This window comes from Lathamus discolor, chromosome 24 (genome assembly GCF_037157495.1).
Source record: "Lathamus discolor isolate bLatDis1 chromosome 24, bLatDis1.hap1, whole genome shotgun sequence".
Lineage (NCBI taxonomy): Eukaryota > Metazoa > Chordata > Aves > Psittaciformes > Psittacidae > Lathamus > Lathamus discolor.
This window is the reverse complement of record NC_088907.1, coordinates 773744-798244: the sequence shown is the minus strand read 5'-3', so window position 1 is coordinate 798244 and position 24501 is coordinate 773744. Positions and strand designations below refer to the sequence as shown.

At 58.4% G+C, this 24501-nt stretch overlaps 2 protein-coding genes across 5 annotated transcripts; one reads left to right on the top strand and one right to left on the bottom strand.

Annotated features, from left to right (window-relative positions):
- Positions 1–55: 55 nt before the first annotated feature.
- CERS2 (ceramide synthase 2) lies at positions 56–5009 on the top strand. Of its 2 annotated transcripts, none has more exons than XM_065660308.1 (11): positions 56–162; positions 1224–1397; positions 1753–1870; positions 1989–2107; positions 2418–2475; positions 2568–2618; positions 2842–2934; positions 3075–3203; positions 3616–3722; positions 3843–3996; positions 4236–5009. In XM_065660308.1, exons 2-11 carry the CDS (start codon positions 1225–1227, stop codon positions 4356–4358), a joined length of 1125 nt encoding a protein of 374 aa, XP_065516380.1. In that variant the 5' UTR covers positions 56–162; position 1224; the 3' UTR covers positions 4359–5009. The 2 variants fall into 2 exon arrangements, with proteins under 2 accessions (XP_065516380.1, XP_065516381.1); XM_065660309.1 differs by lacking the exon at positions 56–162 and adding an exon at positions 685–1139.
- Positions 4793–22061, bottom strand: SETDB1 (SET domain bifurcated histone lysine methyltransferase 1). 3 transcript variants are annotated; one of them, XM_065660292.1, is made up of 22 exons: positions 21946–22053; positions 20950–21172; positions 20509–20681; positions 20038–20081; positions 19813–19912; positions 19262–19429; positions 18864–19065; positions 17887–17960; positions 17372–17562; positions 16402–16531; positions 15906–16044; positions 13650–13808; positions 12159–12761; positions 11825–11941; positions 11083–11252; positions 9042–9658; positions 8506–8534; positions 8158–8290; positions 7550–7748; positions 6847–7055; positions 6142–6230; positions 4793–5701 (listed from the first exon to the last, which is right to left on the bottom strand). In XM_065660292.1, the coding sequence occupies exons 2-22, from the start codon at positions 21159–21161 to the stop codon at positions 5584–5586; spliced, it is 3876 nt and encodes a 1291-aa protein (XP_065516364.1). In that variant the 5' UTR covers positions 21162–21172; positions 21946–22053; the 3' UTR covers positions 4793–5583. The 3 variants fall into 3 exon arrangements, with proteins under 3 accessions (XP_065516364.1, XP_065516365.1, XP_065516366.1); XM_065660293.1 differs by having other exon boundaries at positions 19813–19906; XM_065660294.1 differs by lacking the exons at positions 4793–5701; positions 6142–6230; positions 6847–7055; ... (6 more) ...; positions 12159–12761; positions 13650–13808 and adding an exon at positions 14769–15567 and having other exon boundaries at positions 21946–22061.
- Positions 22062–24501: the final 2440 nt, after the last annotated feature.

Below are 24501 nucleotides of genomic sequence, written 5' to 3'. Positions count from 1 at the left end.
GGGCCGGGCCGCTCCGCTCCCCGTCTCGGCGCTCGATTGCCCAGGCCTGGCGGCCCCGCCCCGCCCCGCCCCGTTCCCCTCGGGGCCTTCGGTGTTGGCGGTGACGTCACTCCCGCCCGCTGCCTGGCGCGAGGCGGCGGCGGCGGCTCCGGGCGGCGGCGCGTGAGTGGGGGAGGGGGGGACGGAGGGGGGGAGGGGCGGGGGGGGTGGGGGGAGGGCGAGGCCGCGCCGGGGCCCGGGCGCTCCCGGTACCGGTTCCGCTGCGGCGGCGCCGGGCAGGGGCGGGGCGGGGGCCCGGGTCCCTTCCACCCCCCCTCAGGCCGGGCCTCTCCGCCGCGGGCCCGGTGCTCCGCGGGCGGCTCAGCCCCCGCCGGGACCCCCCCGGGCCGGGCCGCGGCCCCCCCCCCCCTTACTTCTGCCCCCCCCCCGGAGCCCGCAGCCGGCGGGGACCCGGAACCCCGGAGCGGGGCGCGGGGCGGGGTCGCTGCGCAGCGGGGCCGCGGGGATCCCAGCGGGGCCGCGCCCGGGGGGCCCCGGCCGCCGGTTCCGCCTCCTCCGCACCCCCGCGGCTGCGGCTGAGCCCCGGGGAGCGCGGGGGCGCCGGGGCCTCCCCCCGCCGCCTCCCCCCCCCCCCTCCCGTTACGTGCCCGTTACGTGCCCGTTACCTGCCCGCGGCCCGGCCCATCCCGGTTCAACGGGAATCGGAGCCGCCTCCCCCCGCGGAACCGGCCCCACTGCTTCCCTGAGTCCCTGCTCCACGCTGGGGGCTTCGCCTCCCGCGGACCCGGGACCCCCAACCCGGGCTGCACCGAGCCCCCCCCCCCCCCCGCCCGGCGCCGGTGGCCGCGGTGACGGCTCCGCGCTGCCCGCTCCCTCCCGGTGCCCGTCAGGAGCCTTTTTAAGGCACAAAGCGCTCATTGTCCCGTCGGCAGATCCCTAATCCTGGCCTGGGCGGGCGCCCGGGCCCGGCTGCTGCCGGGGGGCTCCCATTCTCCTCATCCCGGCGTTATTCCCGTTTGAGCCCAGGCAAACGGGGAAGTCCCCGTGCCCGGCACTCGGGTTCCTCCCTGGGGCCGGTGCCACGGCCCCGGTTAATGTTCACCCGCTGACCCCTCGGCAGCCGGGAGCAAAGTCCCGAGGTGCCGGAGCCGGGAGCTTAAGGGGGGGAATTGGGCACCAGGGCCCCCCTCACCTCTCCTGCTCTTTCCCTTCCTCCTTCCCAGCATGTTCCAGGCCTTGTACAACTGCTTCTGGTGGGAGCGGCTCTGGCTCCCGGCGAACCTCACCTGGGCCGACCTGGAGGACCGGGATGGGCGAGTCTATGCCAAAGCCTCCGACCTCTACATCACCATCCCCTTGGCCTTCGTCTTCCTCGTTGTCCGGCACCTCTTCGAGACGTGAGTCCCTTCCCCCTGCGACAGGGACCCTCCCTGTGCGCCCGCTGCTGCGATGGTGGCACCCTGGGGTCCTGCCCCGTGTGCCCCGTCCCCTTCCCTGCCGAGGGCTCTGCACAATCCGGCTTTGTGCATCCTCCAGGAGCGATGCCCGGGGCAAACAACGGCGAGCGCGGCCGGGAACAGATGGGGCTTTGTTGGGGAGGCCACCTCGGCCCCGCTGCTCTGTGCCCACGGGGCCTTTGGGTGCTGAAACCCCACGGCGGGATGGGGAAACCGGCACTGGGGGGGCTTCGATGGGGCCGCATCAACCAAGTGGCACAGAAACGACATCTTCAGTGCCCTGCTCCCTCCCCAGGTACGTGGCCACCCCCCTGGCCGGGCTGCTGAACGTCAAGGAGAAGATCAGGTTAAAAGCCACCCCCAACCCCGTGCTGGAGAAGTTCTACGCTGCCACCTCCAAGCACCCCAAGCAGGTGAGGTGATGGGGGGGGGGTGGTGTCCCCAAAAGGGGCTTGGCATGGCTGGGGAGGGGGATACGAGCTGCAGAGCCGGGTCCCTGTGTGACGGTGGTGATGGCCCCGCTGTCCCCAGGCTGATGTGGAGATGCTCTCCAAGAAGAGCGGCTGCACCGTGCGGCAAGTGGAGCGCTGGTTCCGCCGCCGCCGCAACCAGGACCGGCCCAGCCTGCTCAAGAAGTTCAGGGAGGCCAGGTGAGACCCAGGGCCTGTCCCCATCACTGTCCCCATCATTGTCCCCTTACCTGTCCCCATCACCGTCCCCATCACTGTCACCGTACCTATCACTGTCCCCATCACCATCCCCATCATTGTCCCCATCACAGTCTCCATCATTGTCACCATTCCCATCACCGTTCCCATCATTGTCACCTTCACTGTCCCCATCACCCTGCGGGGGCACCCACGTGGCTGGGAGGACCCAGGGGACATGGGGCCAGTGGGTCCGTCCTTCTCCCTCCCTCGCCCGGTGCCCGTCTGAGGACCGTCTGCTTCCTTTTTCCAGTTGGAGATTCACCTTTTACCTTATTGCTTTCATTGCTGGCATGGCTGTTATAGTGGATGTAAGTATTGCTCCCCCCTTCCCCTGCCCCATCGGCACCCCCAGTCCCCTCTAACCCCTCTCTGTCTCCCTCTTCCCCTCCACATCCCACAGAAACCCTGGTTCTACGACCTCCGGGAGGTGTGGAAGGGATACCCCATCCAGGTGAGCCCCAGCCCCATCCCAGCCACCATCCACTGCCCTTCCTGCCCCCTGAGCAGCGGGGTCCAGAGGCCCCGGTGCTGTGGAGGGGCTCTCTGGGTGCGTGGGGTTGTCCCTGGCACCCTGGTGGCTCTGGGTGATGCACAGGGAAGGGCTTTGGGTGCTGTGGGTCTGGCGGGTGCCCACAGGATGGGGTCAAGCCCCTGAGCTGTCTCCCGGCTTTCAGAGCATGCTGCCCTCCCAGTACTGGTACTACATGATCGAGCTCTCCTTCTACTGGTCCCTGCTCTTCAGCATCGCCTCCGATGTCAAGCGCAAGGTGGGCTGGGGCAGTGGGGCTCACTGGGGGCACCTTACAGAGGGTTCTTAACCCTCTGGGGCTGGGGGGATCTGGGGTACGAGCAGGTTGTGGTGTTTGGAGCCTGCTCCAGCCTCCAGCTCCCCCTTTCCTGGGTGCAGGACTTCAAGGAACAAATCATCCACCACGTGGCCACCATCATCCTCATCAGCTTCTCCTGGTTTGCCAACTACATCCGTGCGGGGACGCTCATCATGGCCCTGCACGACTCCTCGGACTATCTGCTGGAGGTACAGCCCCTGCCCGGCCACCTCCTCACGGAACCATGGCATGGGTTGGGTTGAAGGGAGCTTAAAGCTCACCCAGCTCCACGGGCAGGGACCCCTTCCACTGGAGCAGGGTGCTCCAAGCCCCTGTGTCCAACCTGGCCTTGAGCACTGCCAGGGATGGGGCAGCCACAGCTTCTCTGGGCACCCTGTGCCAGCGCCTCAGCACCCTCACAGGGAAGAGCTTCTGCCTAAGAGCTCAGCTCAGTCTCCCCTCTGGCAGGTTCAAGCCATTCCCCTTGGCCTGGCCCTACAGGCCCTTGTCCCAAGCCCCTCTCCAGGCTTCCTGCAGCCCCTTTAGGCACTGGAGCTGCTCTAAGCTCTCCCGTGCACCCTCAGCTCTGTTTCCATCGCTCACCCCCTCTGTCCCCCCCAGTCTGCCAAGATGTTCAACTACGCCGGCTGGAGGAACACCTGCAACAACATCTTCATCGTCTTCGCCGCCGTCTTCATCATCACCCGCTTGGTCATTCTGCCCTTCTGGTGAGCGCTGGGGGCTGCGGGGGCGGACACAGAGGCACGGGGCAGGGAGACCCAGGGGGCTGGGGGGGGGGGGGGCAGGATCCTGGTCCCTGCCCGTAACGGAGCCGCTTCTCCCGGCAGGATCATGCACTGCACCGTGGTTTACCCGCTGGAGCTCTACCCGGCCTTCTTCGGCTACTACTTCTTTAACTTCATGATGGCCGTGCTGCAGTCGCTGCACATCTTCTGGGCCTACCTCATCATCCGCATGGCCCAGAAGTTCATAACTGGAAAGGCAAGAGGGGGCCGGGGGGGTGATGGAGAGCCCCACATCATGGAGCCGGATTGCGTTTGGCTCCTGAATCCCAGAGAGCCCTCAATGGGGAATGGGGACAGGAGGCTCTGTTGCCACGGAGGAGGCTCTCTGGGTGTGTGGGGTGTTTCTGCCCCCATGCGGGTGCCCATGGAGGGGGTCAGACCGCGGTGGTTGCAATGGGGGAAGCTGCCTGAGCCCCCCTCTTTGTCCCCCCACAGGTGGTGGAGGACGAGAGGAGCGACCGCGAGGAGACGGACAACTCGGAGGAGGAGGAGGAGAAGAACGGGCCCCTCTCCAACGGGCACCCGGTGCTCAACAACAACCACCGCAAAACCGACTGAGCCACCAGAGCCACTGCCCTGGGGTCCCCCCCATCCCTGGCACCGCGGTCGCCTCCGGGTGCAGCCGTTGCTGCTTCCCCGCCTCACGCCCGTGGTGCCCTTCCTGCCTTTCACCTGCTGCCTTAATCCACCGCGGTGCCGGGGCTCCAGCCCCGTTATTCCCCCTTTCCCACCCATCCCAGCGGGAAGCACCTCCTGTAGATGCCTCTAACACGGGGAAAAGCCCCTTCCCCGAGCCCGGGACAGGGTGGGAGGGAGGGAGGAGTGGAGCAGTTCCAGGGGGATCCGGTGGCCCAGGGGACACTTGGGAAGGGGGAGCTGCAGGGTCTGGGCTCCCGGAGGAGTTGGATCCCTTCCTTTTGTTGATGGGATTTGGGTCCCCCCCCGGCTCCACCCGGACAAATTCACAGCCCAATTCCTTCCTTTTTGTGTTCTTTTTTTTTTTTTTTTTTTGCTGTTTTCTATTTATTTGGATGCCAGAAGGAGCCGGGGGCTTGGCTCCGGGTCTCCTGCCTCCATCCCGGGCTGTGGGGCTGTCCCAGCGCGGAGGGAGGAAGGAAAGGACCATTCCCAACCACAGACCAAAAACCTGTTTTGTTGTTCTTGTTTTTTAAAAAAAGAAAGAAATAAAAAGGTTAAAAGATACGAAAAGTTCACAACTAATAAACTTCCAGGAAAAAAAAAAGAGAATTCCAGAGCTCTGGAATCATCTGTGGCTGCTGCAGCGGCTTGGGCAGGGGGGTGGGTTCAGTGCAGCTGCAGTAGGGTGAGGCCAAACTGGGGCAGATTTGGGGGTTTTGGTTGGGCTCAAGTTCTGGGCATCGCTTTGGTAACAGAAACCTGTGGTTCATTGCCCTGGAGCAATGGAAAGGTTCCTGCACTGGGCCCCAGCTGCAGCCCCTGCACCTGCAGCGCTTGAGGTTCACCCCATCAACGCACACTGGGCCATTGGAACTGGGCTCATCCCATCACCCCCAACCCCGCAGGGATGGGCACGGCCCACTCCTACCCTGAAGCAGTTCCCTGGAGCGTTTCCCATTGGAAAACCAGTGGCAGAAGCACATCCCAGGGGCTCCCCCCACACTCATCCCCTGCCTGAGTCCGGTTCAGTTTGTGTCCATCTGCTCCCTGCGATCTGAGTTCAAGTGATGGGAGAGTCAAAGCCGCTTCCTCCACTTGGGAATGGTGAAGCCGCTGGGAAGGGCAGGGACGGAGCACGGGGGGCTCAGAGCAGCCGCCCGCGGCACTCGATGGCCCCACAGCAGCACAGCAGCTCTTTGCCCTCCACGCTGCCCACTTCGTAGTTGTAATCCCAGGTCAGCTCCGTGCCAGCACGGATCCTCCTGGGGAGAGAACGACCAGGCTGAAGGGAAGAGGCCATTCCAGAGGGGAGGAGCAGCCGGAACCCCCGCTTCCAGCGCTCACATCTGACCTCGCTGGAGCCGTCCCGCTCCCCCCAGGCCAAGGGTGAAGCAGGCGGCGCCGCTGCCTTTGGCTCCATAGGGAGCACAGGGACAAAGGTCCCTGATGAATCACTCCTGTGGGGCTTCCCGGAGGAGACTCCACGCTCCCGGGGCCCAGGAGCCACGTGGCGGGGGCCTGGGACTTAACTCCCCCCCCCTTTGGAAAGGTCTAAACCCGCTGCAAACCACCCCAGGAGCTCCTGCACAGAACAGGGGGGTCCTCACCAAGGTTCTCCCCACTCAGGCTGGGGGGGAGAGCAGGGACAGGGGACAAGGGACAAGGGGACCAGGGGACACCCATCCCTGTGCCCCCCACTCACTTGCTGGCGAAGAAGGCGACCCAGGGGAAGCGGAGGTCGTGGGTGTCCACGAACACGTTCTGCACGAAGAGGTTGGGGCTGCAGCTATGCTGGAGGGAGCAGAGGCACCGTGAGCACGGGGCTGGAGCCAGGCCCCAGCCAGCGGGAGCTGGGACAAGCAGCAGCACTCCCCATGGAATGGGCTCCACTCCCTCCCTGCCCACAGCCAGGCTGGAGGCGCAGGCAAAGGTGACGCTGCTGAGGAAGGTCTGACTTGGCTGTCACGGGGCCCAGTTCCAGCCACAGGGGTGGATCCAGCCTCCTCATCCGGCTCTTTTCCCAGTTTTTAACGGGTTGGAAGGGACCTTAAAGCTCATTGAAAGCCATGGGCACAGACACCTTCCATTGGAGCAGCTCGCTCCAACCTGGCCTTGAACACTGCCAGGGATGGGGCAGCCACAGCTTCTCTATTCAACCCATTCCAGTGTCCCACCACCCTCACAGGGAAGAACTCCCCTATATCCAGCCTAAATCCCCCCTGTTTCAGTCTGAACCCATCACCCCTTGTCCTATCGCTCCAGTCCCTGATGAAGGCCCCTCTCCAGCATCCTTGTAGCCCCCTTCAGACACTGGGAGCTGCTCTGAGCTCTCCACGCAGCTTCTCTTCTCCAGGCTGAGCAGCCCCAGGCCACCCCAAGGTGCCCATTGCCCCCTGAGGTGACTCACATTGAGGTAGCGACCCAGGTTCCCCTCGAGCTTGGCGTCGATGATGTAGCAGGACTCCTCGCCGTCGTAGAACTGCCGCGTGGTCCTGCGCACCGGCGCGCTCTCACCCTTGTCGGCGGCCATGGCGGTGGATTTGATGGCGATGCCGTGGGTTGACTTGAGGGCAAAGCCCCGGGTGGATTTCACAGCCACCTGCCTCTTCATGGGACCTGCAACGCGGGAGGAGACTCCACCGTGTTCCCTTCACCCTCCACAAGAGGAGCCCCGCAGACACCGATTCAAATGCTCCATCCCTGGCAGGGCTCAAGGCCAGGTTGGACACAGGGGCTTGGAGCATCCTGCTCCAGCGCAAGGTGGCCCTGGTTGAACTGGATGAGCTTTAGCATCCCTTCCGACTCCAACCATTCCTTGGATCTAAAGCCACCCTTGGGCTGGCTCCAGGGCATCTCCCAGCTCTCCACTTGACACAATGAGCCTCACAGTTGGTTCTTCCCAGCTCTCCACAACGTCCAGCACTTGGGGACTGGGCTTTAGCAGTTACGGCCCAAACAACCCCTGGGGAAGCCTCAGCCCTTGGCTGGCGAGACAAAGCTCAGAGGCACATGGAGCAGGATGCACCACGCTCACAACTACAGCCCCAGGAGCCCACTCTGGTGGCTTCTGCCCCACGTGTCTCCCTGTACCCGTTCTTTGTGCTCCTCACCTGACCCCGAGGATGGGTTCTTCTTCTCATCCCCGTCCTCCTCATCAGAGCCCGAGGAAATGGTCTGGATGTCGTCGCTGTCGTTGGTGGCGGCCTGGCCCTGTCCTGCTGCTGTGGGGCCGTTCTCACCCTCGCTCTCAGTGCTGCTCGACACGGTCAGCACGTCCTGGGCAAAGGGACCCCCAGCTCCCGAGGGCACCTTGGGGCAAGGAGAGCGTTGGCATTGGTGAGGAAGGGACAGGCACCACAAAGCAAACCCCAGCCTGTGGCTGCCCTGCTGAGCACCGCATCCCTGGTGTGGGAACCAAGGTGCTACATCCCCTTCCAACACAGAGCCCAAACCCCGCCTGGCCTCTGTTCCTGGGGCTCTCAGACCCACAGAAGGGCCCCAGTCGCAGAAGGAAATCAGCTTCCCCCCAGGAAATCACAGCCCCAAACCACAGCCCTGCGCTGGTGCCCAGCTGGGAATGGAAGTGCAGAGGAACAAACCCAAAGCAAGGTTCAAGGCCTTCACTGAACCAGGCTGGAGCTGGGGCAGAGCCAGGCCCACCCCTTCCCGCCCAGGTCTGGCATTCCCAGCCCATCCCATCCCAAGGATATCTGCTTACATCCGTGGTGGGCTGGGGGGTGCCGGAAAGCCGCTTGCTCTGCAGCAGCGCCGTCCTGCTCGTCGGCCTCCGGATCCCCTCCAGCTTGGGAGGGCTGGGGTTGTATCCATACATCCTGCCCAAGTCGCCCAGCCTGGGGGAAGAGCAGGGTCACTTGGATCTCCAGGCAGAGCCACAGCAGCAGGGGGAACCGAGAGCTGGACAAGCCCATAGCGGTCCCACTGGGCCCAGCCCAAGCTCTGTTTCCTCCAGCAGTGGTGTTAAACCGAGTTAAGGGCAGCCCTAAAGCTGCAGCAATTCATTATTTGGCAGTAAAAAGCAGGAAAAATCCACGTTAAGGAACCTTACCCGGGAATTTTGGCTACGTCCTCAGGCTCCTGCAGGGGGGAGAAGGACACGCAATTAAAACCCCTCCTTTTTGGAGCATCCTTCAGCCCTTCTGTGCAATCACTTCCCAAACACCAGCCCCACTCAGTGGGGCACCTGGGCCAAGGGGCTGCTTCATGGGGCCAAGGTCTGACCATGGGTCTCCCGTCCTCCACGTCCCACAGGGTGGGTCCTCAACAGAGCAGGGAGGGGACAGAGAGCACCCCCATGTCCCCACCATCCCTGGCTCCCTCTTGCAGGGCTGCACAGCCACAGAGCACCAAGGGCCTGAGGGATGTTCAGCTCATGCTGAGCAGCTTCTTCGTAGCCTCTTGTGCCCAAACACCCCCCAGGAAGGGGACAGGCACCTCCCACCCCACCACAGCAAGCAAAGGCCAAGTAAGCAGAGCATGGGGACACCAAAGAGCACCACAGGCACATTGTATGGGTGGAGAAGCCATTGAGCAAGAGCACAGCTGAGGCCCATCGTGGTGCCTCTGTTTCCTCATCTCCCTTACTTCTTTCTTTGATGCCTTCAGCTCCTGATCCACGTCTCCCGGGGCAGCAGCGCAGGTTTTCTCCCTCTCCCCTGCGATCTCCCCTTTGCTGGCCTTGGCTTCCCCTCCTTCACTCATCTTGAAGGAGGAGGTGCTGTCATTGTCCTGGAAGCCATCGGCCATGCTGTTGGAGCTCAGCCATGACACCACCTTGTTCTTGGAGGTCTCCTCCGACACCGGGAGCTTGCAGGAGGCAGCCACAGGGGCCTCGTCGTGCTGGAGCTGCCGGGCGAGCCCCGAGTCCTTGGAGGCTGTCTCTGAGAGCCCGTTCTCCTTCTGGCCGCGGGTCTGGCGGCGCGTGGCGTAGCTGCGCCACACCGAGCTGGTGCTGAAGTCCTCGTCCTTGCAGAAGTTGTCATCGGAGCTGTCCTCGTTGGACTCCTCCTGCTCCTCTGTGCCTGTGTTCTCGTCCTCATCATCCTTCAGGTCCACCCCGCTGCTGTCCGAGGAGCACTTCGCATCGCTCTCGTAGCCCTCCTTGAAGTTCTCCACGCTCTCGATGTGGTCCAGGTTGGCAAAGTACTCGTCCCCCATCTCCAGCCCCTCTTTGTCAGCAAAGTCGTCCGTGAGGATCTTCCCTGGGGGATAGGAAAAAGAAGTGTGAGTTTTACAGGGATGAGGCTCCTAACCCAGTGCACATCAATGAGCAAACAGGGCTGACACCACCTTATGCCAAAGATGGGCTGGGAAAGGACAATGTATGACCCTGATACTCGAGGTAATCTGAAGCACTTGGGTGGTCTAAAGCGGGTCATAGAATGGATTAGATTGGAAAGGAGCTTAAGATCACCCAGTTGCAAACCCCTGCCATGGGCAGTGATGCCTCACACCAAGGCTCTGTCCAGCCTGGCCTTGAACATTGCCAGGGATGGAGCATTTACCACTTTGGGTAACCTGTGCCAGTGCCTCACCACCCTCACAATACAGAACTTCTCTATATCTAACCTGAACTTCCCCCTGTTTTAGTTTGAACCCATCACCCCCTGTCCTGTGGCTACATCCCGGTTTCTCACTACAGGGTCCTTGCTAACATCCAGGCTTCCACCATGGACATCTCTCGCCAGCGGTTCAAACAGGGACACTGCCTTTGCCTCCGAGGGGCTGGAGGTGATGGCACAGCACAGAGGTGATGCTGAGGGTGAGCAGAGCACCAGAACCCAGCAGTGTTCCTGCTTTCACTGCAGGGCTGACGCAACCGCCCCGCGCAACTTCTGCATTTGGTTGGTTTGTGCTGATGGCCCCAGCAACCAGTGGGGTGTAAACAGGAAACAGGTTTGTGTTGATTCACAGCGTGCACAAGCAGCGCTGGGGTCACACAGTCACGGCCTGCTTTGGTTGGAAGGGACCTTAAAGCTCATCCAACTCCAACCCCTGCCACAGGCAGGGACCCCTTCCACTGGAGCAGCTTGCTCCAAGCCCCTGTGTCCAACCTGGCCTTGAGCACTGCCAGGGATGGGGCAGCCACAGCTTCTCTGGGCACCCTGTGCCAGCGCCTCAGCACCCTCACAGGGAAGAGCTTCTGCCTAAGAGCTCATCTCAGTCTCCCCTCGGGCAGGTTAAAGCCATTCCCCTTGTCCTGCCCCTCCATCCCTTGCCCAAAGCCTCTCTCCAGGTTCCCTGCAGCCCCTTTAGGCACTGGAGCTGCTCTCAGGTCTCCCCTTCAGGAGCCTTCTCTTCTCCAGGCTGCTCCAGCCCAGCTCTCTCAGCCTGGCTCCAGAGCAGAGCTGCTCCAGCCCTCGCAGCAGCTCCATGGCCTCCTCTGGCCTCGCTCCAGCAGCTCCACGTCCTATTTCATGATAAACAAAGCCCAGATCTCAGGCCTGACACAACCAGATCTTTTCAAACACTTATTCCCCCCACTCCTTAATTGAAACCAAGCAGATTCCTATCTGGATACATGTGACTGCCAGGCAGGGCTGGCTCAACAAAGGCTTTTCATTCAGAGCACCCATTTCAAAGGTAAGAGGCTTCTACCTGCTCGGCCCATGAGGTGAGGTCCTACCTGCATAGATGCAGACGAAGGAGCCTTTAGCAATATCATCGAGGCAGCGAATGCCCCAACCTTTGTTCTGGGTCTTGAATAGCTGCAGCCGGACTTGGAGGCCGTGTTGGACCAAGCGGTTGGTGCACATGTTAATGTTGCACTTGCACCTCTTATTGCACTCATAAACTCTGAAAGAGAGGAGAACAGAGACATCTTCCTTGGTAAAGAACCTCCCAAGAGCTGGTGTGGCACCAGAAATGACACAAAGGGAACTGCAGCAGCGACTGAGAGCCCAACAGAGCAGGGAAAGTGCTGTTGCAAGGTGCTGCAGCCATGAACAGAGATCTCAGGCCACATGTTAACAGGGGTCAAGGACAGAGGCAGGTTTGCACTACCTCCCTCTAGAAACAGAGTCACAGAATGGTTTGGAAGGGACCTTAAAGCTCATCCAGGGCAGGGACACCTTCCATTAGACCAGATTGCTCCAAGCCCCATTCAAGAACTTCTTCCTAATGACTAATGACTTCCTCAATCTCCCCTCTGGAAGGTTAAAGCCATTCCCCTTCTCCTGTCCCCTCCATCCCTTGTCCAAAGCCCCTCCCCCAGTTTCTTGTAGCCCCTTTAGGCACTGGGAGCCGCTCTTAAGGTGCCCCCAGAGCCTCCTCTTCTCCAGGCTGAACAATACCCCTCTTTGACAGCATCAAGAGACCAAGTTTCTGGACCTGGTGTTTGTGAGGGAAGAAGATGTGGCTTTGCTTACCCTGTCGGGAGACATTCTTCCAGCCTTTTGTGCTGGTATCCAGAGTTGGGGTTGATCTGTCCTCCTGGGGTGCAGCCAGTCGCCTGGACAGTCAGCTGGTGACAGGCACATTTTGATCTAGAGAGACAGAAAAACCCACCCATCCTTCAGAAGTTAAGTTTTAGACACTGGTTTTACAGAAAGGAGAAGAAATCCCATCTTTCTGAATGGGTATATGCAGAGATGGGCAAAACTGGGTTCCAATCTACAACCAAGCAGAGCTGCATGACGTGCAGAGCAGGTCCACCTTGTGCTGTCATCCCCACCCTCCAGTGCCATCCATGGGGTCACCTACTTGTCTCTGCAGCCGTCTTTGCAGTCACAGCCCACGAGGAACTCCCAGCTGGTGTTGATGTAAACCCCTTTGCCCGGGATCCGCTCCTTGCTGTAGGCCACCTGAGGAGGTGGGGTGTTATCGATCTCATTGACGCAGGACAGCGGCACGTCCTCCCGGCCCTTGGTAATGTCCGCGATGTAGTAGTAGGGTTTGTAAGGCTGGAACTTGCGATCCACCAGCACGTAGGGATCCAAGCAGAACATCTCCAGGAAGAGGAAGTCACAGTCTGTCTCGAAGAGGTACCGCTCGATCTCCTGCATGCTCCGGAGGCAGAGCCCACACGGAGTCTTGTAGAGCACGTGGAAGCCGACCTTGCGGTTGAGGCGGCGCCGCGCCGTCATGCGCCGGAAGTCATAGAGCAGCGGGATGAGCAGCGGGTTCCGGCTGCGGTACTGGTCACTGCGCAGCGGCCGCACGCGAGACAGGCACGTGTAGCTGCACACGTGGGGCAGGTAGAACAGCTTCTCCAGCGGGGCTCGGTACGAGGGCTCGTTGGGCACACGGTCCATCATGCCATGGAAGGCCTGGGGGGTGCTGGTGCCTGCTTGGCTGCTGGGGAGGCTGGCAGTGGGAAAGGGATATGTCAGAAAGCAGGTAGGGAATCAGAGAATGGGTTGGAAGGGACCCTAAGATCATAGAATGGTTTGGGTTACAAAGGACCTCAAGACCATCCAGTTCCAACCCCTTGCCATGAGCAAGGAGACCTTCCACTAGACCATGTCACCCAAGGCTCTGTCCAACCTGGCCTTGAACACTGCCAGGGATGGAGCACTTACCACTTCTTCGGACAACCTTTGCCAGTGCCTCAGAGCTTCAAAGAGCAAAGGGACTTCAGTCAATTCATTCCTATCAAAGCAGCTGCTTTGATAAGATGCTTTTTTGGTGGTTACACACAAGGACACTCACTGGTTTTGCTGCACAGTTGAATTAGACACAAACACCAGCACTCCCAGGGAGTGAGGCTGGGCAGGCCCCAAAGGGAGCGTTACCAGCAGCAGGGAACACAACCACCACCCCCAAAATCACAGTAGGGAAGCAAAACCAAGCCCAAGCTGGTTGTGGTCTCTGACCACGGAGCAATGGCTTCTGTGCTTCTGATTGCCACAAAGCCACCACTGTGGAAAAGCCACCTGGAGACTGACATTAATGGCAGCTTTCCTCTCAGCCTAGGAAGTTGTAGAAATAGGGAGTCCTCTAACAATAAGCAGGGGCAGAGGCTTTGGCCAGAATCCCACTGGAGTAAATGCTGCTCAGAACTGATAAGAGACACCCCAAGCTCAAATATAACGAAGTTTTCTGGGAGGCAACCCAAAGCAGACGACAAATGGCTCAGGAGGAGATAAGCTGCAAATGAAGAGCTCAGTTCATAGGGAAACAAACCCAACAAGGCCCAAAGCTGTCCCAGCATCCCAAACCCTCCCAAGGAAGCAGGGAACAAGCTGCACTTACCGATGCTGCTGGGCTGCATTGGTCCTGCCCGCCAGAGGTGCATCACTGAGGATAGGGGGAGAAGGGGAGGACTGCCCGGAGCCCACAGAGCTGGGACGAAAGGAAGTGCTCTTCTTGGCCACTTGCTTCCTCGCCTGGGCCAGCTGACTGTCAGAGTACCTGCAGGAGGGAAGGGGTCAGGGACTGGAACAGGCTGCTCAGGGAATGGTGGAGTCAACAGCCCTGGAAGTGTTCCCAAACTGTGTAGATGAGGCCCTTCGTGACAGGGGTTAGTGGTGGGGAATGGCTGGACTCTTTGATCTTGGAAGTCTCTTCCAACCTGATGGATTCTATGAGTGATACGCAAGACTCACATGCAGCTGTCCCCCATCCATGAGAAAACAAGCAGGTTTTTTTCCTAAGGAGTGTAAAAATCAGCTCATTTCTACCTCTTTGCCCTAGAACCCCAAGCAAATGCCAGCATGCATTGTAAAGTGCTATTTATCTGGAGGCAAGGCATGAGGGTGAAAGGAGTGTAACCAGGCTGCCCAAGGCCTTCAGTTTGAAGAAGCTGGCCAAACCAGTCCATGAAGAAACCCCTGCACCAGCAGAAACAAGAGCTTACAGAGCTTGGGCAGAGCTGAGCAGTGGGAGGAACAGGAACACAGAGGACTCTTTTGTCTGTACCAAGTAACAAGATAAGATTGTGTGAGGGAATAGAATAACACTGCTGACAAAAGGGGCTCCCAAAAAGGGATGCACAACACCAGGGAGGTGGGAGACACTTGAAGGACACAACACTCCCACCCTAAGAAACAACAGCAGATCCAACCCACTTACACCCATCAAACAGAAAACCAGCCCAAACCAGCCACTGCCACAAGTGGAAGAACACAGTTATGTTATCAGGGCGCAAAGGGTGGGGACACTGAGAGCAGAAGGGGGTGGCCATTTCTCCAAACACCTGCCTTCAAAGCCAAGTGTCAACACACATTGAGAAGTCAAGAGCAAGAGAAAAGAGGTTCCACTGATGGACTTCAAACAGTCCCAAGTGGCAGCTCCCTGGCACCTTAGAACCTGAAAGTGAGCCTAGACAGGGACGAGAACCAGCCCTTCCTCAGAGCAAAACAAACACCAGAGTGAAAAGCACATCCTCTCAGTTTTAATAAGCTGAATCCATTGTGGTTTTAACCCATCAGTTTCCTCTGGGACATGGATATTGCTGCCTTCAGTCACTAGTGTCTTTAAGGAGTTCACTGCAGGGTAGGGAACCAGCTGTAATGTGTGTCTTGTACTAGATCTCTAGTACTTGGTCTGAATGGCTTGGAGGAGCATTTCCAAGTTCAAGGGGCAGAATGGGTCCTATTGCACTGGTACTTGGAGAGGAACTCCCTCCTGAGGCTGGAGGCTGCAGGCAGGGGTGTTTCTTAGATGCTGCTACACCTGGAGAGCATCCCATGAGTAAAGGTTCACTTCCTGCACAGCTTCCTTACAGCTGGGACATGTCTTCTCTCCCTTCTGCCCGAGCAGCAGGGCACAGTCACGGCAGAAGACATGCTGGCAGGGGGCGAGGCGTCCATATATTCGGATGGGGAATCCACAGTGGTGACAAAAATGAACTGGGGCAGCATCTCCCTTCCCATGAAAGTCCCAGGGCACGTGCCCAGGTACCCTTGTGGTCTCCAACACATTCCCTTCATCACCAGGTTGAGTTCCTCCTTCATCCAGGCCTCCTTCAGCACTAGCCTGCACTTCCAGGAACGTCCTGCTTGGGCCCCTGGCAGCAGAAGGCACGGGTGTGACTTGGCTGTGGCTCAGCTTGATCAGGTTTGGTCCATGACCAAGCACTGATCCCGAGTTCCCAGTGCCTTTTAAGCCATCGAGGTCTGTGAGCAGCTCAGTCCAAGTGGAGGAAAACAAAGCAGCCGGGGGCCAGGGCCTGGATCATGACACGAGGGAGCAATTCAGACTTTGAGAGGGGAAGGAGCAAACACTCTAAGTTGGAAATACATCAAGGGTGAAGCTTTAGCCTTGAGGAAGAAGCTGGTGCTTGGCTCTCAGCTCTCCCGCCCCCTGTTACTCATCCAGCTGCCTTTATCTACAGTTTCCCCCAGAAACATGACTAAAAGCAATCTGTGCAACCAGGAAACAAGTTAGTCATGGAGAAAACATGCACCTGAGGATTCCCCTACGCAGAGAGGGGGGTGCCTGAAGAAGCTGAGCACTGGAGATGAAAGGAGGTAGTGGTGGAAGCAGAGAAGTGACTCGAGTACTTACTCCATCTCTGCAGGCTGTGGAGAAGCAGAGCGTGGAGCCTGTGAGGCTGCCTGCATCTGCTCTAAAGGCTTGTACTGGGTACCAGCTCCTGTTAGATCCTGTGTGTATTGTACCACGGGCCCTTTGCTCCTCACAGCACCTAGTGGGGAGAAGGGAAAAGGGGGATCTCAACAGAAGTCTCCACCATCAACCAAAGCCACAAGATAATGCTTTAGTCCCCAAAGGCAACCAGAAGGGAGACATTTGTGGTTAACATCAGGTCACAGGTGAGTGTGGAGTCACAGCCAGTGACCTCAGACAGATTCCGGCCACTTCACACAAGTGCAGCTTGGTTCTGTGGCATCTTTATGTCAGGAGAAAAAGCCCACTGGAAATCTTGGATTACCAGGAGTTCCACTAAACCCAACTCCACCGAACCAGAACCAGCTCCCACCTGTACAACCCAGGCACTCATCCAAATTCCAGGACGCAAACGAAAGGAAAAGATGCCACATACCAACATTGGGACGAGTTCTTGCTTGCCCACTTAGCTTCTTTTCTTGGGTGGAGGCTGTGGAGGCTTTCATGCTGAACATGGGCTCGAGGCGTGTGGAGCCTCGGTAAATCCACTCACAGCGCTTGTCATCCTGCAGCAAGGAGAAGGCAACATTCACAGCACCCACGGCAAGAGCTTCCAGAGGGATAACCCAGGCCTGGGAGACAGCCAGGAGCACAATCCAATGGAAAGGAGGTAAAGCATTGACCTGAAAGCTTCTGAAAGACCATGCAGCCAAGGGAGAACAAGGGCACTAATCCAGCATATCTGGGGGAGCCCTGAATACAAACCGAACCTAGAAGATGCCCAGTGCCGAGACCCCAAACCTTGTTCTATCCTTAGCCAACAACTGACCACTGGGACATAGTTGGAGAAGGCAGATCCCCTTGGAACACAAGCCAGTTCCTCTGCACAAGCATCCTCCAGGGCAGGGAGGTTACACAAAATCCCCCCAGCCTGGTGGCCTTGCACTGGTTGGACAGGGAGAGAGCCAAGTGGGCCCAGACAGGGCATCCACTCCCCGTGATTTGTAGCACGTGAACGAGCAACAGCTCCCAACCCCTGCTCAGTTGCAATCCTGCTTCTCAAACCAGCACCTGGATTAGGACAGAAGCCACGGTGAGGTGTTTGCACACCTGCAGATGATGGATTTGGTTTCTTATTCATCTACTGCTTTACAGTTTCAATTTCAAAATGCTTTAAAAGACTTTTGAGAGCAAAGGAAAGAGTCTGACCTTCACTTGGTAGAACTACTAGGAAGACAGAACTACTTGGAAGGCAGAACTTGGTGGTTTACCTACTAAGCAAAAAGCATGTGCTTGCTTCAGGCCCTTGTATGATACCAAGGAAACTGGACTCAATCAGACAGCTCCACCAGCCTCAAATCTAAGCTCATCTTCCCCTTCTCATGGGAGGAAGGGAATTGCCTTACCAGGAAAAGGATCCTGACCAGGCTGCTATCCACTTCTTCCACTCGGGATTTCCACCAGGTCCCTTCCCACTCTGTTTTGATGAGTTGCCCGCTCTTCAGCAGCACCATGGGGCGGTTGGGGTAAGCTGTGATGTACTCCTCGATGAAATCCCGAGAGGAAACATCCTCAATGTCTTCCCAGGTCTTTTTCACTGTTCAGAAAGAGATGAGTCGGGGGAAAGGGATGATCAGGGGTGGAAAACTCTCACAAAGAGAAACTATAAAGATCCCAGATGGACTTTTACAGAAGAATGTTCAAGTGGGGGATTTTTTGGTGGCAGGAATCCAGCCATGGTAATGCACCCAGAGTGCAAGGGGTCAGCACAACCACTCTGCCAGGAAGAAACCAGTCTCCTCCAGCTTCAGACACAAACATCTACATGTCCCCTGTGTTTTGAACCCCACCTCCTTCATACAGCCAAAGGCTCTCCATACAAGTCCAGTGTTAGGATACAGAAGGGGCAGAGCTCACTCACAGGGTCTGCAGATTGGGTACAGCTCCCACTCCTTGACATATGAAGCGTAGCCATCATCAAAGAAGATCAGGAACCTGGAAAAGAGCAGCACTGGAAGTTGGAATTAAACATGCAGCTGAATATAGCACAGTTATAATGGAAGAAAATGTATTTCTGGAGCCTTTGGGACAAAGCAGCAGCAGAGAATGTAGATGGTGACAAAGAAGGAACTGGGGACACCTCCAGGGCTCCACCTGCAGACAGGAGATGAGCACAAGAGAGTCCCCAGTGCCTGCAGGGCCCAGGAGCTTGGAGAGGACCCCCCCACTAAGGCTGGGTATGGCACCCACTCAGTGCTGGTGCCTCGAACAGTAACCCCAGGATACGGAGCTGTGTGAAGGTTGTGTTACAGGAGAACAGCATTGCAGCTAGGAGGAGTAAATCTGCAACCTGAGTACTAAATGCACTTCATTTGCAGTGGTTAAATATGCATCAGATAGAACTTGACACAACGAAGCATTTCTGGCAGATCCACAGCTGAAACAGCGCAGTTACATCCTTTAGGATAATCTCAGGAAGCCCATAAGTCTAAACCACACCATGAAGAAGTCCTGCCCCATATTTGTACACAACTAAAGCCTCCTTTAGACCTGCTCTTGCTTCTCCTCAAGTGCTTTGGCAACTAAATGCTTTCAGGGCTCATGTTTCCTAACCCTGGGTTTTCTGCCTTAAGCAAGGCAGACTTGTGTTTGTGTGATAATGTGGATGAGTTACCAGATCTGATTCATGACTCAGGGCAATGAATAATAGAACAGAAGCTCCACCCAGAACTCTGAGATAAGAAAAGCTGAAGAAGCCACACTCAGAACTACATCCTCCTAAAGGGCAGGAAGGAATTTAGCTCCAACAGTAACAAATAGACCTTATTTCCCCCCTAACCAAATGAAAACAGAAGAGGGAGACGGGGGCGGAACATGACAGTGGAGGGAAATTAATACCTGTCCTTATTCTTCACGTTTGGGGTCTCGGCCACAATGCCAGCATAGAGCCAGACCTGGTTCCCATCTTTGTATTTCGCCACAACCCTGCTGCCAACGTAGTGCTTCTCAGGCAGAGGGTGATAGTCGTAAGCAATGTGATTGCCAGAGAGCAAACTCTTCCCTTTGTTATCAAACTTCACTTTGTACTTCTTGCCAGCACCTGCAAGACATTTCACCATGGTAAGATAAGAGCCAAGTGATTCCAGCCAAGTCCCATTCCATAGCCCATTCCCAGCCAAGGGAATTCCTCCCAAAGCCTTTCAGGAATGCAGCTGGGAGGTAAAAGAGTGGCTTTCCCAACTCCAAAGTGGGGTGCAAGCCCCAAGCCCAGCCCCAGCCCCACACAGGGGACGTACCCACTCTCTGGATCGCAATCAGAGTCCCCTTGTGCCACGTTTTGGTTCTCTTCTTGCCCAGGATCCTCATGCCAACGTTGAGATCTTCATCATGGCTGAGATCCCCCCCAGACGCTGCAGAGCCAGCGGGCTGGCCAGAGCCAGGGCTTTCCTGAAGGCTTTGTGCATCTACCCAAAGAACAGCAACAGGGGATCCATAAGAAATTGCTCAAAGATTCCCTCTCTTAGGTTGGAAAAACATCGACCGGGCTGAGGCAAGAGGCATACTGGCTCTCCTGCACCTCAGACACCCCCAAGTGCTTCAGTTTTCCTGGATGGAGTCATCAGCAAGCGGGGTTTAAGCATCATTAAAAAGCTTTTCCCATTACGGAATTCGCACCAATTGGATTGGCTTTGGGAAAGAGCTTAAAGCTCAAGAGGAATCTGGAATCAACAGCTCCTAATGGGTCCTTCCAGCATGGAAAGAGCAGCTCTTTTCTTTGTCAGCAAGCAAATCAAGAGGTGTAAGGTGCAGGTAAGGGCCAGCCCATGACTGGCCCTCCCACACTGACCTTTCTGTGCGTCCTGGGCACTTGTTTTCTTGCTCACAGCATCCATGAACTTCTGAACATCCTGGGCAGACTTCCTGATTGCAGCCATGGCTTCCTGCAGCTCGAGGGAAGGAAAGAGGGATAAACCACGAAGAACCTTTTCTTTGCTCTAAATACAACACTGGTCCAAGTGTTCCAGCAAAACCCCTCTCAGGGTACCCCGGAGTCTGGTTTGTTCCAACTCACCAGAGTCTGATCCTTTGTGATTCTGGAGTTACCAGTGCCTGTGTCTGAAGAGAATAAAAGGGGTTTAAAACATCCCAGGGAGGGAAAATCCATCCTGGTTAAGTCAGGGAAAGAAGAGGTAACACAGGAAATCATCCACCCAAAAGGTTCTCTTTCCCTGCCAAAATCCACCCAAGCGAGGCTTTTCCTAAGCCACCCCTTCCAGATGGCCAACCTCCTTCCCCACAGGGGAGCACCTGATGGGGACAACACACAGGTGGGAAAAGGGAAGAGTCCCAGTGTTGGATTCCAGGAGCTCTGGAATAGTTCTGGGCAGGTGACACCTGCTGTAATGGTGTTTCCTACCTGATCCTCTCTCATTTAGGGACCCGTGTGGCTTACGGCCAGTATAATGTTATCCTCCTCCTGATCCCTCCCATCCTCCAGGACATCCCTTCCCTTGGTACCCTGCAGTGCAACGGGCTACTGAACTGTGCTTCCAGCCTGGATCAATGCTCATGACATCGTCATCGTCTTCATCCGGGATCTCAATCACTTCCATGGCTTTGGCAGCCAAATCCTCATCCTCGGAGCTGCTCTCCCGGTACTGGAGGCCCAGTTTGGAATACAGGTCCTTCACCAGGCTCTCACACTTGTCAATGGCTCTGGGGAGAGGAAAGGGCACAGATGGGGAAAGAAACAAAGTGAGCACATCCCATAATAAGAGGAACCAACCACCATTGCCAATTCAATACAACACCATGAGGTGAGGGAGGAGCAGCCACAGGCGGGATACAAAGCCACAAAGGAACGGGTTTAATCATCCCTCAGGAACCCCCCACACCGTGGAATCCCAATGTCCGTCCACAAAGAAGGGAACGGGCAGCAAATGCTCCCAATTCCAACGTGCGGCTGCGATTCCAACCTGCCCACCTGGAAGCATCATCAAAGAGCTTGTCCACACAAGCCACCTCCTCTTCTTTCTGCTTCACGCACTTCTCCAGCTCCTCCAGCTGCTGCTTCCTCTGCTTCACGCACTCGTACTTCTCCAGCTCCTTGTCGATGATGTCCTGGAGCTCCTCCATGGAGATTCCCAGCTCCTCCATCACTTCCTGCTGCAGCTCTTTCATCTCCTGGGAATCCATTCCCGCTGCCCCTGAGAGCACGGGGAGGCGAGGAAAGGCTGCTGGAACCCAACTGCTTTATGCCTCCCTTGAGAAGGGGACGCCTCCCCCCCTCACCCCAGGCCCCTGCTGCACCCCAAACCCCGTTCCTCTTCTCCCCACGGCCCCAAAGCCTCCACCCCCTGCTCCTACCACCCCCGTGCTCTCACACCCTATGAGGGCTGCTCCGCACGCTCCCTTCCCACCCCAAACACCCCCCAAAAGCTTCCCCCCAATTCCCTCTCCCCCACAGCCCCCTCTTTGCCTGCCATCCCCCTGCCCCACCGCTCCCTGCATCCCCACAGCCCCCGTTGCCCCCAGAGCCCACCCCTCCTGCCCCACAGCTCCCCCTGCCCCCTACAAGCCCCTCTTCAGCCCCCATTCCCCTGCCCCACAGCTCCCTGCATCCCCACAGCCCCCACAGCCCCCTCTTTGTCTTCCAGTCCCCTGCCCCACAGCTCTCCTCACCCCCACAGCTCCCTTTGCCCCCTACAAGTCCCTCTTCTCCCCCCACAGGCCCCTCTTCAGCCCCCATTCCCCTGTCCAACAGCTCCCTGCATCCCCGTGGCCCCCTTTGCCCCCACGGTCCTCCCTTGCCCCCTCGGGGCCTTCTTTTGCCCCCCATCTCCCTGCATCCCCACAGCTCCCTCTCAGTCCCCTTTTCACACCCCATGGGCCGCTCTTCGCCCCCATTCCCGTGCCCCACGGCTCCCTTCGCCCCCATTCCCGTGCCCCACGGCTCCCTTCGCCCCCCGGCCGCACTCACCGCGCCCCGGCCCCTGCTCGGATGAGACCTAAGGGGAGTTGGGGGGGCGAAAGGGGCGCCCTCCACACCAGAACCCGCGTGACGTCACATCCGGCAACAGGAGCCCCCGCCAGCCCTTTGCTTCCGAGGGGGCGGAGCTCCAAGCGCCGGGCGGCGGCAGGGATTGGCTGAGGGGCACGCGCAGCGGGGAGGAGCTGCCCCGCGGGAGGAGGCGCCGCGCTGCCCCCTGCTGGAGCGGAGGCTAGAGGCGGCGGGGGGTGCTGAGGGCAATGGGGGGCTCTGGAGGACAATGGGGGTGCTGGGAGCAATGGGGGACTTTGGGGGTGCTGGGGGGCTTTGGGGGGCTCTGGAGGACAATGGGGGTGCTGGGGGGGCAGTGGGGGTACTGGGGTCAATGGGGGGCTGTGGGAGGACAATGGGGAGTTCTGGGAGTGCTGGGGGGGTAATGGGGTCTGGGGGGGGGGGCCCTGGGGGGCAATGGGGAGCTCTGAGGGCCCTGGGATGCTGGGTGGTGCAGGGGGAGGCTGGGGCCCTATGGGGCTGGGGGTGTTGGGGGTCCCTGGGGGGTTCTGGGGATCCCTGGGGGGTGTTGGGGGTCCCTGGGGGTGTTGGGGGGTCCCTGGGGGGTGCTGGGGGTCCCCGGGGTCCCTGGGGGGTGCTGGGGGTGTTGGGGGTCCCTGGGGGTGTTGGGGGGTCCCGGGGGGTGCTGGGGGTCCCTGGGGGTGCTGGGGGGTCCCGGGGGGTGTTGGGGGTCCCCGGGGGTGTTGGGGGTCCCCGGGTGTGCTGGGGGGTCCCGGGGGGTGCTGGGGGGTCCCCGGGTGTGCTGGGGGGTCCCGGGGGGTGCTGGGGGGTCCCTGGGGGGTCCCCGGGGGTGTTGGGGGTCCCGTGTGTGTGCCGGGGCTCAGCTGATGGGCTCCTCCTCCCAGGTGGAGGTGGGGATGGCGCTGTAGGGATCCGCCACGAGCCGGGCGCACCGCACCGCCATGGCCGCCAGGAAGAGGAAGGTGAGCGCCGCGAAGGCCATGGCGAAGCCCTGGTCCACGTCGATGGCGGCAGCCGCCGTGGGGCTCTCCATGGTCCTCAGCAGAGCCCGGCCGCTGCCGGGAGCATCCCTGTGGGGCAGAGATGGGGATGCTCAAGACCTTGTGGCGTGGGGGGCACCCGATGTCTTCCCCTCCTTATCACAGGCACCCGCATCCTCATTCCCTTCCCTTCTTCCTCGTTTCCCAAGGAAAAGCAGCTCAAAGCATCCCGGTTGAGTTGGGTTTTCCCCACCAGACCCCATGCTCTGCACCGTGTTGGATGCAATGAGTTCATCAGGACTTAGCTGCGCCCAGCGCACACAAGGGTTAGAAGCAGGACAGCCCGGCCGGGAAGCAAACAGGGGTGGAAAAGCAGGGATTCCTCATGGATGAAGAGGTGGAGAAGGAGACTTATCCAAGCTCGGAGGCAGGATCAAGTCCCACAGCACCAAAACGCTGCCGGTTCCCAGCCCCATCCCATGTGCTCCTTACCTCCCTACGGACAGACGGATGCTGCGCCCTGCTCCTGCCCTCCCGCTGCCCAGGGCCTCATGAATACTGCATTAATGCGGCAGCATCGCCTTTCAGGAACAACCTGAGGGATTGAATTCCCTCTCGCTATTCCCAGAGACCCCTTCGCCCGCAGGGTGAAGGCTCCAGGGTCAGTTCATGGTAGGGATTGGGAGCACGGAGGTGGATTTAGCTGTAATATCCAGTGGGAGCCAGGTCCTTCCCAGCCTGACACATAGCTTAGAGTGGTTCCTCGGCTCATTCCCGACTAAAGCAGGGAAACTCTTTGGCCTTGGAATGGAGCCGCCTGTTTGAGTGCTCCCAGGCTGCACGGGGGGGGCTTTTCCCATGATTTTTAGGGAAAGGCTGAGGTTTGAGGTGCTGCTGGGGAGGGATAACCAGGATGCTGTGACTGGGATAACTGGGATGCTGTGACCGGGATTGCCCTATCCTGGGGTGTGCCGGGGTCCTCAGTAGCCATCTCAGTCCCCAAGGGGTGACCCCAGGCAGCTCTAATTAATGCTTTATTGGTGAACCCCCAAAGGCTTGTCCCAGTCCTGATCCCACCCCCATTCCCAGTCTGAATTCCCACTCCCAATTCCCAACTTAATCCCCATGCTGGCCTAATCCCTAATTCCAGCCCCAAAACCCAGTCAAAACCCCCATTCCTAACCCCAGTTACAACCCAAACCCAGTCTGAATTCCCATTTTCAACCCAAACCCACTCATAATTCCCAGTTCCAATCCAATTCTCAACCCAAACCCAATCAGAATTCCCATTCCCAACCCAAACCCAATCAGAATTCCTGGTCCCAATCCAATTCCCAACACAAACCCAATCAGAATTCCCAGTTCCAATCCAATTCTCAACCCAAACCCAATCAGAATTCCCATTTTCAACCCCAACCCAATCAGAATTCACAGTTCCAATCCAATTCTCAACCCAAACCCAATCAGAATTCCCATTCCCAACCCAAACCCACTCATAATTCCCAGTTCCAATCCAATTCTCAACCCAAACCCA